Raw genomic sequence first — 16,179 nt, forward strand, 5'->3', positions numbered from 1 at the left:
GAGGAAGGGAACTATGGAAGGAAACCAGAATGTTAGTAAGATGGGTTGTAATGGTATCGGGGTAAATTAGGTTGTCCTTGGGTGTGGGGCGGGAAGGGTGTTGGGTAGAGGTTTGTATTTTGATAGTTATTTCTGTGCTGAATAGTTCCATGCAAACTAGAACTAATCTGGAAGAGGGTGCAAGTACTCTTCTGGGGCCTCAGAATCCTCGCCCCACACCCTGCCGCCCTGCCTTGTTGCATGGAGCTGAACCAGTGCTAAGGGGTGTGGCTGCTGTTCCTAGCCCTGAGTGTGGACAGTCTATCCTGGCCACCTTCCACAGGAAACCTGACCTGAGGGACAGAACAGGAAGGAAGCAGGTGGGTGTGGAGCATGGAATAGGGAAGGGTGGCACTGGGTATAGGAAAGGGGAGTGAGGCAGTGCTTGGAGTTGGAAGGCAATCAGATGGTTATAAACCCAGCCTGCTGGCCATCCCCAAAGCCCAGTGGTTTACTGGCAGGTCCTCCTGAGTCCAGCTGCTGTCAGATCACCCCAGTTCTAGAATAATCTCAGACATTGAATAAACATACACTGCTTTGCTCTGTTTGCTCTGGCTATCCCCACCCCACACAACCCAACCGTTCACCTCGAACCCTTCACCTAGTACATGACGCCTGTTCTCCCTGGCTACTACGGTTCTTCTTGTTCGCTAGCCCGCGACCTCGCTGAGAGCAGGGCCCATCTTTTCTTTACTTCAGTAGTTAGTTCCGCCCAAGGACACTGTGGTCCCATCTAGACTGGCTAAACAGGTGCACTGGGACTGTCGATTAAAATTGCTGCTGCAAAGCTGGCTGTGGTGGTGCACGCCTTGGATCTCAGCACTTTGGAGGTAGGAGGATCAGGAGTTCAAGGCCGGCCTTGGCTCTGAAACCCTGTCTCAAAAAAAAAAATGGTGCGTGCTGGAGAGATGGCTCAGTGGTTAAGAGCACTGACTGCTCTTCCAGAGGTCCTGAGTTCAATTCCCAGCAATCAGACAGTAGCTCACAACCATCAGTTAATGGGATCCGATGCCGTCTTCTGGTGTGTCTGAAGACAGCTCCAGTGTACTCATATAAGATAAATCTTTTGTTTTAAAGCTGCTATAAAAACAGGTGGTATAGCTATATAGGGGAAGATGGCTTACCTGGTTTGTGAGAGGCTATGGGTTCCATCAGAGACAGGCATTCTCTTGTACCCTCGAGGCATTCAGACTAGATGAGGAAACGCTGGGTGCTAATTTGAGGCTGTGGACTACTTCACTTGGGAACTCAGGGAAGGGATTACTGGTACAGGCCAGAGACACTGAGGAGGATTCCAGGCCTGTAACCAGGGCCCCCACATGACAGAACTGGAAATGTGCAGGCTGAGTGGGCTGGGAGAGGAGGCAGGTCCTGGGAAAGGGTGCACTGAGGAACCAGGGAAGACTGAGGTGGGGAAGAGAGGTCCAACCTGCCCAGAGTCTCATGGGAGAGCAAAATGGTTTCTTTCACTGTTCCCTCCTTTTCTAGTCCATCCCAGCTTTGTAAGACCCAAGAATTTGAACTTCACAAACCCAGAGGCTAAACCATCTGGCTTTGCCATTTCTCAGCTGTTTGGCCTTGGGTATATATCTCTGCTCTCAGAGCCCCAGTCTGGCTATCTGTAAAATGGGGACAAGTCTATCTAAGTCACCGGCTACTGGCAAGGCTGTGAGCTGGGGTTTGCAAAGCACTTTGGTTTACTCGGCATACTTTGAAAGCTTACTGAATGGGGTGTTCTTGTTTGGTTTCTTTCAGGTGACTGTCACCAATGTCAGTTCAGAATTCTAACTGGTCCTTCCAACAGGACAATCCTATCTTCAGGGAGCCAGATCCACCAGTCAGCACAGACAGTGACTCAGGCCACCGGCCAGTGGAGAGTTATGAGGATACCTCTGCTCAGGTTGTAGGAGTCCCACTCTTTCTGAGACCGCTGTGGTCTCATCCTCTGGCCTTCATCCCCTTTTTGCCCACTAGGACGTAGTTTGCATTTCTCTTTCTATTAAAACAAAACCTTTGTTAGCCAGGGGTGACAGTGCACACCGTTAGTCCAGAACTCAGTGGCAGAGGCAGCTGGCTTCCTCTACCACGTGGGTTCTGGGGCTCAAACTTAGGCTTTACCTGCTGAGCCATCTTCCTGTTCCCTACTCTCCCCTACCTTGAGCCAAGCTCTAGTGTGCAGCCTTGAACCCTCAGTCCTGCTTCAGCCTCCCAGTGGGTGGGATCACAGGGATGCACGGCCGCTTTGCAGACCCTTTCTTTGGTCAGGAATTGGGGGTCTGACTTGAAATGCCATATAGTACCTTTCCTAGGTCTGGTCTGAGTTGTCAGAGTAGATGAAAGGGACTTTGACTCCAGGGAATGAGTGAATGGAGGGGCTTCAAATATATGAGGTAGTGTTTGGGGGTTCCTTCAGGGCAGACCTCAGATCAGAAGTGGACCTACTGTTCTGGCTCAGTGAAGGACTGGAAGGCTTTCACTCCCGGTGCAGAGGAACACTTGAGAACTGCTGTAGACTGGAGGAAAATAAGGGAAGGGAAAAGAAAGCCTAGCCCCCCTTTTCCTCCTATGTCCTTCTTCAGGCTCCTTCATGCCCAAGCTTGGGTCCACCTTGCCTGGATATCAATCAAGCTTCAAACTGGCCTGGCTTTCGGACCCTCCTGCAGCAGCTGCCTCCACAGGACAGTGATGTGGGTCTCTCCTCTGATTCCCCCTCAGTCTCCTGCTTCCCTCCCTCTCCCCACATTGTTAATAAGCAGAAAGACCCTTGATCTAGAATCCAGGGGATATGACTAGAAGGCCCAGCTCTGCCGCTAGCTGGTGGAAGTCATTCCCCTTAGCTTGAGTCTAATAACAGGTACGGTAATATTTGTTCTGTGTACCACACAGCTTGCTTAGCCTAAGAGCAAATGGGAAAATGGACATGAACGGCATTTGAAATCAAGAATGGAATGCACAAATGTAGAAAAATGATCGTTTAGCATTTATTGAGGCCCCACCATGTACAGTCTAAAGACTTACACTTCACTAGGGGAGCTGAGACAGCTATGAAGCAGAACGAACACACAGACCTGAGAGCGATGCCGAGATCTAGCTTTATGGGAATGGGAACCAAGCTATCTGATGACAGTACTAAGTGCTAAGGGCCCCTCAGTGGTGGCCAGTTCCATGGGCAGCACAGTGAACCGACGGCATTGCATTCTCTTCCCTTTTTTGAGCACATATACTATTCTCTCCCAAGGTTCTCTCCCTCTGTGGCCCAGCATCTAAGCCTTATAGAACTTTTCAGTCCTAGTGGTGTTCTACCCTGAGGTCTGAGTGCATTGGGGACCTGTTTCGGCAGGAACGATACTGTCTGGCCCTAGGGGAGGAGGAACTGGCCCAACTTCAACTCTTCTGTGCCCAGCGGAAGCAGAAATCCGTGGGACAGGGGGTGGCCCGTCTGCTACCTCCCAAGCTTGAAGGATACATCTGTGAGAAGGTAGGGAGTTCGGCTCCCTTTTCCATCCCTTCCTTTCCATTCCTTTGCTCTCTCACTTCTGCAGAAGGGTCTTGGGGGACTTTAGTGGAGAAACGGTTTCAGGAGCAGTGATTTGGTAAATGTTAGAGAAAAATGGTTTTGGGGGGGTTGGTGGCCTTCTGGTGGAGGGGGGCCTGGGGTACAGTATGAGAATGGTCAGATTGGGGGCTGTGGTGGAAGAGCCATGAGAGGAGCTAAGAAGCTTCAGATTCTGACCAGCTCAGTGCCCCCCATTTGGCAGTGCAAGAAGCTGCTAAATCCAGGGGAGTATGGAGTGTTCGCGGCCAGAGCCGGTGAGCGGTGCTGCTGGCACAGACCCTGCTTTGCTTGTCAGGCCTGTGGCCAGGCCCTGATAAACCTCATCTATTATTACCACGATGGACACCTGTACTGCGGCCGTCATCACGCAGAGCTGTTGCGACCTCGATGTCCAGCTTGTGACCAGGTAGAGCGCCAAGAGGAGGCACTAGGGAGTTCTTCCCTGGGGACAGGAGCACGGGAACAGGGAACAGCTTCCTAGGTTGCAGCTCATCATCAGAACTAGGAGCCAGCCAGGGTCATCCCATTGCCTGTTGTTCTCTTGGGCTATGGGCATGTGGGACCTGTTGCCTTTATTTATCTCCGCTCTCCCCCAGTGCGAGCAGAGGTCCTTAAATTAGTTTGCATTCACAACGTTTCTGGATTCTTGAACAGATGTTTATCTCATCACTATGCCAGATGATCAATGCTGTGCTTGCCCAATGCTAGAAAAATCTTAACGTCAACATGAAAGACCGTATTAACCTTGGGATAGGAGTCAGGGGAGCTCTGGGGCCCAACTTCTGGCTGTGCCACCTGCTACGTGGAAGATCCGGCCCAAAGCCAATCACCCTCCCAGAATCCAAAAGTCACAAAGTACTTCAAATCAGAATGCCTGTGGGCATAGCGTTAATGGGTATACAGCATGATTATTGGATGGATGAAAGAATGGGTGAATGAATGAATGAATGAATGAATTGGTTTCCTCTCCCTCACCCAGCTGATCTTCTCCCAGCGCTGCACTGAGGCCGAGGGACAGCGCTGGCACGAGAACCACTTCTGCTGCCAAGACTGCGCAGGGCCCCTGGATGGGGGACGTTATGCACTGCCTGGGGGTAGCCCATGCTGCCCTAGCTGCTTTGCGAGACGCTACCGAAGTACAAGCTCTAGCTCAGTAGGGGCAGCGGAAGGACAAGCGTGCCTTGGTAAAGGAGGGGACAGTGCAGATCTTAAGGGGAGGGAGCGGCGGCTTGGGCTGAGCATAGAAGGGGGTAATCTCCCAGGCCAGAACCCCTCGCCCCATCCATCCCCACACTGTCCTACCCGCTCCAGCAACACCTCGTCCTCCCACCGCAACCCCCAGACGCGAGCATCGGGGCCCGCAGCTCTCACCGCGCGTCCCTGGCCTGCGAGCTCCAAAGGCCTCTTGAACCCACCCGGCGGGGCTGCGGCGCCGGACTCGCTCCCAGGCGGGGGAGGCGGTCGCCCACTGGTGGACGGAGGCGGGGGCCCCTGGGGTAGACTGGCGGCAGCGGTGGCGCGCACGGCACAGCCTGGGGCGGGGCGGGAGGCCGCACGCAACCCTGGCCCGCCTCTTGCACGGGGACTTGGGGGCTCTGAGATGGGCATTTCTGATGGGTCTGGAACAGGGGAAGAAGGACCTGATCCAAGCGTCGGCTGGAACCGTGCCTCCTCGGATGACAAGATCATCTCCCAAGCTGCGCTTCCCTCTGCAGTTACCAGCCTCGCCCTGGAAACCCCGAGTGGGGCGTCTAAAAGGCAGGATAGGGACGGTCCACAGACACCCGGGAATCCCGAAGAGGACAGCCCCTGCCCCACCTGCTCCTCTTCCTCCGAGTCGGAACCGGAAGGCTTTTTCTTCGGCCGGCACCTTCCAGATCCCTGGAAAAGCCCGGAAAACCTTCAAGCAGATGACAGAGACATCTCCAGGAAGCACTGCGCCATTTGTTAGTGGTGCGGCCGGGAGATCGGGGTGGTGGGATTGGGGGCGGGGCGGGGGGGAACCTGTGAAGCGAGATAGCAAGGCTGTGCCGTGTGAAGACCCGAGACTGAGGGTGGTCAGGCACGCGGGACAGTCCCACTGGTACTGCGCGTTCTCTGACCTGAAGGACACTTTCTTGGGAGCACACCGCTGCCCAGAGCCTCCAGGGTGAGCTACCTCCTATCCCCAAAGGCCGGGCTAGGCTCACCGGCAGCACCTTGCTTAAACTAACGGAGTTGTAGCGCGGCGCGGAGAGCAGACCCCAGGCACTGGGAGGTGGGGCCGCGAGCTGGGGCTCCGCCTCCGACCAGGCGGTGGGGGGCGGGCCTTCTCGCTCACGTCTTACTCAAATCGCGGAAGTGCGGGGTCGGAAGTTGCGCGATCGGCCTGCGCCGACCCGGTGCGACGCGCAGTCGGTACGGACGTGCTCGGTGCTGCTATGGCTTCCAGCGGGGTGACGGTGAGCGCCGCCGGCTCGGCCAGTGAGGCCTCCGAGGTTCCAGACAACGTGGGAGACTGGCTCCGCGGCGTCTACCGCTTTGCCACCGATCGGAACGACTTCCGGAGGTAACCGAGCCTGGCCCCTCTCTGGTCCCCGTAAACTTAAACTTGTATTTCCCTACCTGGTGCATTCCCTAGTCTGTCATGCATCCTCAGGGGTTTTATCGCATTGAGAACATAGCGGTCTCCTGGTGGCAAAAGCCATCTGTCACGTGGCTTTCAAGGTATGTCCGCCCTGGGCTGCCGGCGATAGTTCTGCCGCCAAGCCTGAGGACATGAGTTCGATCCATGGGACCCGCAGGGTGGAAGGAGAGACCAACTCCTGCTGGTTGTACTGACCACCACATGTGCATTGTGCCATGTGCACGCGCGCACACATACACAAGTTAATGGATGCAATATTTTTTAGAAGTCACCCTAACCCAGAAGGCAGGGAAGGGGTGCCAACACATAAACAAATTTTAGCCCCGGCAGAGTGCTGAGTTGGTCTTTGCTTGTGTTAGAAGTAGATGTGAACTTAAAATTCTCCTGTGCATATTAGGGGGACGTACCACTGTATCAAGTGTTAGCACATCCAGAAGGTGGTGCTGGGAGGAGACTTCCCATGGTATGTCATTAGCTGCATGAGACTCACGGACTGTAGGGTTAATGAAAGGTATTCTTTTTTTGTTTTGTTTTTTCGAGACAGGGTTTCTCTGTGTAGCCCTGGCTGTCCTGGAACTCACTCTGTAGACCAGGCTAGAACTCAGAAATCCGCCTGCCTCTGCCTCCCAAGTGCTGGGATTAAAGGCGTGTGCCACCACCACCCGGCTAATGAAAGGTATTCTTTACTCAGGAACTTGATCCTCAATTTGGGACTGTTTGCTGCGGGAGTTTGGCTGGCCAGGAACTTGAGTGACATTGATTTGATGGCACCTCAGCCAGGGGTGTAGCTAGGTAAGCACTTAACTTTCCTCTGCCCATTTCAGGAGTCCTAAAAGATGAAAACAGCAGGAAGTTCTGTCAGCTAGTCACAGGCAGTAGGGAAGATTCTTGGGTTTCTAGGTGAAAGCAGTTCTTCCGTTTCTAATCCTACCTGTTGTCTGCTTGCAGAGAATGGAACTCTTGTATATTCAGACTTTCCAAAGACAGCCTACCGTATGTATGTGACCACCACAAGATACTACCCAAGTGGCAGCTGAAGTTGACTCACTCTCCTTGCCTAAACCTACCCCTCCCGCCCCCGGGCCAGTCCCCTCATCAGCTGAAATGTTGCCTCTGCAGTTCTGTGTGCAGTTCTTAACTTTCTGCAGAGGGTGATCTTTGCCCTTGTCCTCAAGAGTAGTAATGATTCTTGAAAAACGATTTCAAATAAAGCCTGCACATAAAGACAGGTGTTTTATTCTTTTAATAAGAAACTTCTTACAAAAACAAGGTGTAAAAAGTCAGTTTACAAAAATCAAATAAACATGACTTGTATTTCACACTCAAGAGACAGGAATGAGCCCCAAACATGAACTGCAGTAGAGATGAAATGGGAATGGAACCACCCACTCCATGGGGTGCAGACATGCACAAAGCTGGTTCTTGAGCAGTTACTATTGGTGAGTCCTGGAGGAAGAAGTTGATGATTGGTGTTTTAGTTTGCCAGGTGTGTTTCCCAGGTACCAGGGAGGCATTGTTGAGATTTGGTGGCAGGAGAGAACAGTGGTGTGTCGGTGAGCACAGGGAAGCAGCTTCCTTTACAAAGAAAGGTGCGTCCTACCCGGAGATTCATGCTGGTGCTGCTGTCTGGTGTTCTTCCAAGCATGTAAGAACCAGCATGGAAAGACTTCTGCACCGGAAACCAGCTAGTGATAGAAACAGGCTCTCCATAGTTTCATTTAATCAATTTACTGGGCGTTTAAGAACTGCTTTTTATGCGCCAACCCCTTTGGAACTGGTCGTGGTTTACAGAACAGGAGTGGAAAAGGATTGGTGAATCTGGACCACAGCTGCATGACTAACAGATGTTACTCACCAATGGCAGTTCACTGAAGGAAACAGGGCAAAACAGCTTTCCTGGATCTGCTGGCAAATACCTCAGTCAGTCCGTTCTCTGCGGACTAGCTCATTGTAGAAAAGGCTTCAATTTGACCTCCACAAAATAATGGGGGGGGGTGCACAATTAAAAGGTTTTTTTTTTTTTTCCTTTTTTTTGGAGAAGGTTTCTAGCCCATGCTGGCCTCAAACTTAGCTACATAGTTGAAAATGGCCACAAACTGCTTAATCCGCTGCTTCCATGAACCAACTCTTAGGGTCACAGGTCCTAAGAGACCTGTTAGACTCAGAGGCTTTCCTCTGGCTGGTTTAGGTGGGGCTTTGTGTTTGCTAGGCAAGCACTACTGAGCTACATGGCTAGCCAAGTACAGGATGGGGATTACCACCTTCTTGTGAATGTTTATCAGGTGGAACCTGTGCAGTTCATGGCTAGGCGAAACACCCTGAGTGAATGCAGGCCTAGAGTTTACCCTGGGAGTACAGATACTCTGAAGAGAGGAAGACAGCCTGGGGGCCTGGTGGCATACACTACACTTAATCCCAGAGGCATATGAGTCTGTAAGGCCAGCCTGTTCTGCATAGTGAGTTCCAGGTTAGCCTAATGAAACTGGGGAGCCAGGGTCATGAGTATGAACATGAAGACAGAGCTTCCATTGCAAGCCATTACTTGCAGAGCCCCAAAAGGTGACCAGGAAGCAGCCTTGTAAGGCGTATGTTAGACTTAGAACCCCACATGACCTTGGCTACGATAGGAAAGAACAACCTGATTTTTGGAGAAATAAAACCTTAAAGTGTGCTGTGATCTCATGCCAACCCGAATTCTTTTTTTTTTTGGCTGTTTGAGACAGGGTTTCTCTGTGTAGTCCTGGCACTCTGTAGACCAGGCTGGCCTCGAACTCAGAAATCCACCTGCCTCTGCCTCCCAAGTGCTGGGATTAAAGGCGTGCACCACCACTGCCCAGCCCCGTGCTGTGATCTCATAATTGAACAGTTAGTGAAAAAATTTAAGTTAAAAACCAGACTGTGCAAGAAATAAGATATGACAGCTTTCAGAGCTTAAGTGAAGTTTCATTCAGAATCTAAGGTTTAATTTCAAGTACTTTACTGTAGCTCTTTGGAGCCATAATGCTGGTTGGGCAGTTTCATTTAAGCCGGTTTAGTGGAGCTGGGTGGAACCAGGGCCTCAGGTGCTAAGTGCTCTAGCAATGAGCCGTTTCCCCAGCTGCTAGCTGTATTTTAAGTGAAAGATGCCAACTTTAGCATGGGCAAGTCCCATGAAGCACTTGCTTCATAGCTGCTGAGGCACGGTGAGTTAGAGTGGTGACCGGGCTGACAGGTACATCGCAGTTACAGTGACAGGCCTGGATGAGAGCAGAGGAGAACGTGGAAGAGAGGCAAAGTCACAGTCCTGAGAAGGCGCGTTTCAGCTTTAAAAGTGACAAAAAGAACCACCTGCGAGGCCCACACTTCGCTGATAAAAAAGTCAAGTGACCCTAGGAAATTACACCCCAAAGATAAAGCTCTTCACCTGATTCGTCTAGGGATGAAGCTGAGGGGCCCAGTTACCGAGTACGCTTGGAATGGTAAGTTCACGAACACTTGGTGAAGTCTCACAAGCTCAGTAGAAACTTCAAGCTTGGAGTGAAAGAACTGTCTGTCTGGCCCTGACTGAACACACTTGAGTTCTGATACTTCCTCAGCCACTCAGCACTGTCCTCAGTTGTCATCTGCCCAGGAAGTGTCAAGGGTGGCAGAAAGGGGTCACTTCTCCATGAGTCACTGCATATTACACAGTGGCTTGTCTCACAGTCTGAAGGTTCACTTGTAGGTATTGTTGCAACTCTGCTTCCTGATGGTTCATGCAGAATGACCTCAGAGCTAATGCAGGCTCTACTGCCATTGGTCATCTAGCTTCATCGTGATTTAGAGAAAGGCTTTTCTGATCATTTGTGCTATCCCAACTAACCGGAAACCCTTGCACACATAAGCTGCAACCCCACATAGGGATGTGGTAGACATTCAAGAAATGGTCACCTTCTGGAAAAGGCCAGCATTAATGTTCGGCATGTACAAAAGGCAATGAACAACAGTGGTAGTCAGACATTTGATGAATGATTGATTACAAATACAATTTAGACATTAAAACTCTAGAACTTGCTGGTAAGAACAATTTACATTCATACAGAAGAAAAAGGAATGCTCTAAAATTCTGATAGCACATACCCTTTAAACACTACAGACCCATTTGCCACTTGACATAACAAAAAGGAACCCCCCCAACTCTCATGCAAGCCACAATCAAGTACAAGGCACCAAATTTTATGAATTGTAGAAAATTAGTTCACAAAGCTTTATCAGTAAAACAAATTTCAGATCTTCCCCCTCCCCCCCAAATTTTCATTCTGCACCATCGACCTCTCAGCTTACTCTGGGCACTCCGGCCAGTCCACCTCATTGGTTCTTCCCCTGAATGTGGATGGAGCTGAAGGCATAGCCAGAGCAGGGACCTCATACAATCATGGACTTGAGAGGCCTTGCCACTGTGAACAAAAATAAACTCTACTATTGAGTCCATAGGACACATTAACTCTTCTACAGTTTCCAATTTTATTCTTGATGTTTTAAGGGACATCTAAAACTTTTTTACCATGTGGCAGTGCCCTCCCTTCTTGGCCAGAAGGCTGGGTTAAAGCTGGCAAGAGCTCTGCCTGACATGGGATGAGCACTGCAGTGCCTGGTACCAAGGGTATCCCTGCTGTTTCGCACTAGCAGTAGGTGCTGCTCTTAGAGGCAGCCACAAGCATGAGGGCCAGGCTAGACTGAGGTAAGAAGTCATTTTTGAGGCCTGGGGTGTATTTGTCTTGGCTGGCTACAGCAGTAAGTAAACACACCAGCCTATTACAAAGGGTTCAGACCAGACTGCAGCTGGGAGAGCAGCACTGGGATTTGTCCTGGAGTCAGCCAGTCACGGTATGTCTGCCCTTTGTTTTTAGAATGTTTCACTGTGATGCAGTTGACACAGCACTGTCTTTGGCTGTGCAGGCACCACAGGAGCCCTGACAATGCACTGCTCTTCTGCAGCAGATGTCCCCTTAAGCACCATATCCCTAACTCCCCTGCGCTGCTGCTTCCAGTGCTGAGGTGTCCTCTGTGGTTGCAGTGGCACCTTCATGAGGGTGGCTCAGTGGAGATGGTTTCAGTTCCGACTTAGTTTAAATGATTTGACTAATCTCATATGTGGGTGTTCAGGTCAGTTAAGCATTTGTTTTATAAAGTCCCTAATCTGCTTACCAGTCCTGCGGATAGCTGCTATAAAACTATTTTTAAAAATTGAATAGGAATCTTTTAATGCTCCTGTAAGTGTCTTTATATTGATTAATGTGTTTCCCCTCTAGACAGGCCTGTATTCTCTGCCTGCAAGTTCTCTTTCTAGAATAAACAACATAGGGTTTAAGGTGAGGTACAATCCAGTCTTCCTTCCTTCCTTTTTTTTTTCTTCACTCTCAATAGGTTGTTGGTTTTGTTTTTCAAACAGGGCCTCACAATGTAGCTTCAAAGTCACGATCCTCCTGTCTTAGCCTAACAAGTGCTGCCTTACTGGAGTGTACTAGCATACCTGCCTTTGTTTTTGAATGGGCTTTCCTACCATGGTAACAAATCATCACTGTCATAGCATCTTAGTAATGTAGACTTCCCTGAAGGGGCACAGCTTTACCTCAGAATCTCGGGCAGTGTGGGCAACCGGACACCTTAAAACAGTGTCCAGGAGAGGAGGAGCCCAAGCACAGCTCATAAAAAAAGCCTGCAACAGACAGTAAAAACCAAACAGCACAAAAATGCTTTACATTATCGCTTCCAAATAAAAGCTAAATATTACAGAAACCTCACAGTGTTATTAAAAAGCAAGTTTAAATCCAGCATGGCACCTCTGTCAGGATGAGCCACTGTCTGTCTGATTTCTTCCGTGTCTCTGATGTCTGGCAGGCCTACAGGAGGGTTCACCTTGGAGAGCAGCAGTAAGTACCACAGATGTGCCTGGAAGTGTGGCGATGCCTCCTTCAGCCTCCCCGTCCCTGCTCCCCGCCCCTGTAGCTCCCACCAGGTGACAAGTGTCCTGCCTGAACTCACCATTAACAGAGCTACTTTACCAAGGGAGCATTCGGGGGAGGTGTGGGGCACTGCAGAGAAGGACGTTTACTGTGCCTGACAGGGAGGAAGGCTCTGAGCACTCAATCCCTTTAGAGATGGAGTGAATTTTAGAGATGCTTTTTTACTAATACTAGAGTAAGAGATGGAGCCTTCCTCTATTCCTCATGGACAACACAGCAGGAGTGAATAACCAGCACACCGGGATAGAACACACAAGGGCCACAAGCAAACATAGTCCCTAAGCTCTGCTCACACACTAGGAAGTAAAGGGTCCCAAAGCTCGTGGACGCTGATGTTCTAGGTGCGGGAAAGAAACTTCATGCCACACAAGGTGAGACCTTAGGGGCAGCAGGCATTCAGACAAGCCCAGGTCACCTTTACTGCATTCTGAGAAGGTTTCTGACAACTGACCCAAAACCGATCTGAACCAATCCGTGACTTTAAGCCTGGGCCTTGCTACAGGACTGGGGAAGTCAGGAGTGTCCACGGCTTAACATGTGCAGACCATGTACACACAGGTCTGTCTGTCTGTCCTTCTGACTGCCTCTTCTGAAGGAAGGGATGCCTCAAGCCTCAGCCTCACCGTGTGAAGTGACAAGGTGACAGCAGCTCAGAAGCCAAGCTGTGACAGACAGCCTTCCCACTGGCATGGAGGAAATCTCCATGCCCCTCACTCTTCAACTGTGCTCCTAAAAAGAAAGTCTGCAAGCCATGATCTGGATGGTTACCTCCTTAGTGTGAATAACTCCTGGGACTTCAGCTTCTGAGTAGGAACAAGTCTTTCCCACCAGCTGTCAGCCCAGGGCCCTCATGTACTCTGTGCAGTGCTTCAGGGACGGCCTAGTTAATAGGGGACTCACGACAAAGACAGACATGGTTGTTCTCCTGGCTGATCACTTACCCCGTCTCCTCTACCCAGATCCCTGTCATCCAGAAGCAACTGACAAAGGAATCTTCATAGAAGCTACTCCTTTAGATTGTTTTTATGAAAGGATGGGATTTCCATGGTTTCACAAGAAAGTGACTACCAATTTTTTGACAGAGCAGGAATCACAGGGCATTGTCTCCCCTAAACCCAGTGAGGCAAACCCAGGAATCTGTTACTGTGGCGAGCCTTATTTCCCAAGAGGAGAACTGGAGGCCATTTTGATGCTTGCCTCCCAGTCAGGGAAATGTGTATGTTTTGCGTTCGTCTTTGCTGCTGGAGTGCACCTGAGCTCGGAGGTGGGGTTCTGAGAGTTTTGCGCTGCCCTGAACTGTTCTTCGAGTGTAAAAAAGAATGTAGGCCTGGGTTTTGCACACTTCCTCGACACTGCATACATCCAGCTTGGAGTCATTGCAGTGGACCCAAAAACCTAGGAAGCCAAAGGAGAGAGAGAGAATGACAACCTAGTTTCCATTTTCAGACAGCTGCAGTCAGGAGATGAGAGAACAACGGGGGGACCCAGCCGCCTTCTGATTCCTGGGGAATGGGGGCCATATGACGGCAGGCTCCCCATAACCACTGGCCTTCATCCCCTCTGCACCACCACAAAGACTTGTCTATGGTACTGACGATCAAGTTCCGTCTCCCCGCCATGCTCTGCTGTTGTCTATAATCCTCCGCAGAGGCAGGCAGACAGGGAGAGGGGAGAACAGAAGTGGAGGGCGCAGCAGCAGTCCTGTTTGTAGGCTTGGGCTGCTGAAAACCTGCTCTCAGCACTGCGGCTGGAGACTGCCCGGGGGAAGGTTAAAGCTCTTCAAGGTAAGGGAGCTAGTGAGTACAAGTGCCCTCAGAGATGAGATACTTGAGTAGTAACATATCCATCTCCACAAAGTCCATAATTTCTGCATGACTGAGAAGGAAGCTGAAGTCGGCAGCATTATCATTACCAGAGCCGTAGTGAGCCCATCAATATGAAATACGAGGAGTGACAGATCTGTGCTAACCTGCAGCACTGGTCTACGTGCTTTGGTACGGGTAGTCCTGTTCATTCCTAGCATAGCTCTATATCCTTGCTAAACTCCTAACTTTCATAATGCTTCCCATTGGGTGTTAATGTGTAATTTGTCCCTAGCTGACCCAGGGGATGGAAATAACAGAAAGCAGTAAGGTATGGACAAACCAACCCTTATCCACGTCCCCAAGTCCACAGAGTAAAGCGCACGCACCTCCCTCTGTGTTGTAGCAATAGGCTGTGTAGTGTCCTGAGCCAAACCCTTTCCCGTGATGCATGACCACCGCGGAGAGATCATAGGCAAAGGTCTCTTTGTCAAGAGAGGAGAGCATGTCCCTGCAGCAGTAAGGCTCCATGGTTAATACCTGGTCAAAGACGACATGAACCCCGATCTTCTCACGATGGTTACGGCCAGACCACCTACAACATGGAAGGACATTCTTACTAGCAAAGACGAAGACTGGTAATAGTTATCAGGGAGCTGAGAGAACAGCTTTTGGTTTTGCTTTTGCCCCCTACTAATCAAAGATCATGTGGATATCTGCTGTGAAAGTTCCATAGAGTATCTGAACCTACAAATCCCTAAAGAAGCAGTTTCGAGCCTGGCTGTGATGGCAAATGCCTTTAATCCCAGCACTCAGGAGGCAGAGGCAGGCACATCTCTTGAGTTTGAGGAAAGCAGGTTCTATAGAGCAAATTCCAGGACACTATACAGAACTTTCCTGAAGCACTGTACAGACCATAAGAGGGCCCTGGGCTGCCAGCTGGGCCAGAGTCAGAGAAACCCTGTCTGGAACCACCACCACCCTCAAAAAAAGGAAGAAAAAAGTCAGCAGACTCTGTATAGTTTGTATAGTGTACTGCCTGCCCCTTTCACTGGTGATTTTATATTGTGTCCTTAGGATGAATTTCCATAAGTCCAAACAGGGCAGGAAGGGTACTGGCACACATTAGATCACGCTAAGAAAGAGATGGCAAGAGCTGAAGTCTGGGCTGCTGTTCTGCCATCAGCTTGTCTTACGGGACAAGAGTGACTCTCCATGGTAAATGCAAGGCCCCACACCAATAGGTTTCTTTCCCATGTCAAAACAGAAGCTGTCCTCCCCAGCCTTTGAGGTAGCCACCCGAAGCTCACCTGAATCTTTTAAGGTGTAGCCGGAGGACCTGAGGTAGTCTGTAGATCATTAACTGCTTTCTAGCTTCACTCAGAACAAGGGGTTTGGGGTTGGACTTGCGTCGTTTGCCTACATGGTTTGGAAAGGTATAAGACATAGGCAGTGAGGAGCATCATCCAGTCACAGGTTGGATCTGGGTTTTATCTAAGGCACTACTATGATACATTGTAAACATGTCTGCATTCCCCAGCTTCACAGGCCTGAGTGGAGTGCCTTTGGAGGTGTGGCAAAGAGAAAGGAGTAATGGGACCCTGAGGAAACTGAGGAAGGAGCTCGCAATTCCTCAATGACCATGTAGCCACGTGCTAGCCTTGGGGTCTCCTCCAGCTTCCTTATACGACAGTCACTGTTACTGGGCTCTGACCAGCAGCTAAGCCGGATTCTGATACATCTGCTTTCAGATTTTTGCTACCAGCAGCTTCTAGAAGTGGTGTGGCTTCAGGATGGTACATTCTCGGCACCATGGCTTTTAACAGAATATGTAAGGGGCTGCTATCACAGCGTATACACTGCAGTGAGCACACCTGAATCTTTATGATGTGGCCGGAGGACCTGACATAGTCTGTAGATCATTAACGGCTTTCTAGCTTCACTCAGAACAAAAGGCTTGGCTTGGATTTTTGTTGTTTGCCTTCATGTTTCATTGTTTGGAAGTGAGTGTACTTCTATGCTTTTACGTTCCTATCATTTAAATTATTATAAACTGTAAGTCTAAAAGGATTTTTCTTTCTTTTTTTTTTTTTTTTTTGGTTTTTTTGAGACAGGGTTTCTCTGTGTAGCCCTGGCTGTCCTGGAACTCACTCTATAGACCAGGCTGGCCTC

The 16,179-nt window shown here is 50.1% G+C and overlaps 3 protein-coding genes across 4 annotated transcripts in view; 2 read left to right on the forward strand and 1 right to left on the reverse strand.

Annotated features, from left to right (window-relative positions):
• Positions 1–280: 280 nt before the first annotated feature.
• LOC114616550 (prickle-like protein 4) lies at positions 281–5,546 on the forward strand. Its single transcript, XM_028761989.1, has 7 exons — positions 281–359; positions 1,795–1,939; positions 2,619–2,726; positions 3,380–3,517; positions 3,798–4,001; positions 4,575–4,779; positions 5,224–5,546. Exons 2-7 carry the CDS (start codon positions 1,808–1,810, stop codon positions 5,544–5,546), a joined length of 1,110 nt encoding a protein of 369 aa, XP_028617822.1. The 5' UTR covers positions 281–359; positions 1,795–1,807.
• A 427-nt stretch (positions 5,547–5,973) lies between these two features.
• Positions 5,974–7,447, forward strand: LOC114616551 (mitochondrial import receptor subunit TOM6 homolog). The gene is made up of 3 exons (XM_028761990.1): positions 5,974–6,143; positions 6,913–7,013; positions 7,170–7,447. Exons 1-2 carry the CDS (start codon positions 6,016–6,018, stop codon positions 7,007–7,009), a joined length of 225 nt encoding a protein of 74 aa, XP_028617823.1. The 5' UTR covers positions 5,974–6,015; the 3' UTR covers positions 7,010–7,013; positions 7,170–7,447.
• A 5,766-nt stretch (positions 7,448–13,213) lies between these two features.
• LOC114616549 (ubiquitin carboxyl-terminal hydrolase 49) overlaps positions 13,214–16,179 on the reverse strand; it is a 32,860-nt gene continuing 29,894 nt past the window's right edge. The window contains exons 4-6 of one of the 2 annotated variants that reach the window (XM_028761987.1): positions 15,318–15,426; positions 14,397–14,602; positions 13,214–13,600 (exon numbers count right to left, since the gene is read on the reverse strand). In XM_028761987.1, coding sequence (XP_028617820.1) covers positions 13,410–13,600; positions 14,397–14,602; positions 15,318–15,426 — 506 coding nt within the window. In that variant the 3' untranslated portion in view covers positions 13,214–13,409. Of the gene's footprint in view, positions 13,601–14,396; positions 14,603–15,317; positions 15,427–16,179 lie in introns of those variants that run through there. The other variant, XM_028761988.1, reaches the window with a different exon arrangement.

The sequence above is a fragment of the Grammomys surdaster genome, unplaced genomic scaffold, assembly GCF_004785775.1.
Source record: "Grammomys surdaster isolate TR1022 unplaced genomic scaffold, NIH_TR_1.0 332514, whole genome shotgun sequence".
Classification (NCBI taxonomy): domain Eukaryota; kingdom Metazoa; phylum Chordata; class Mammalia; order Rodentia; family Muridae; genus Grammomys; species Grammomys surdaster.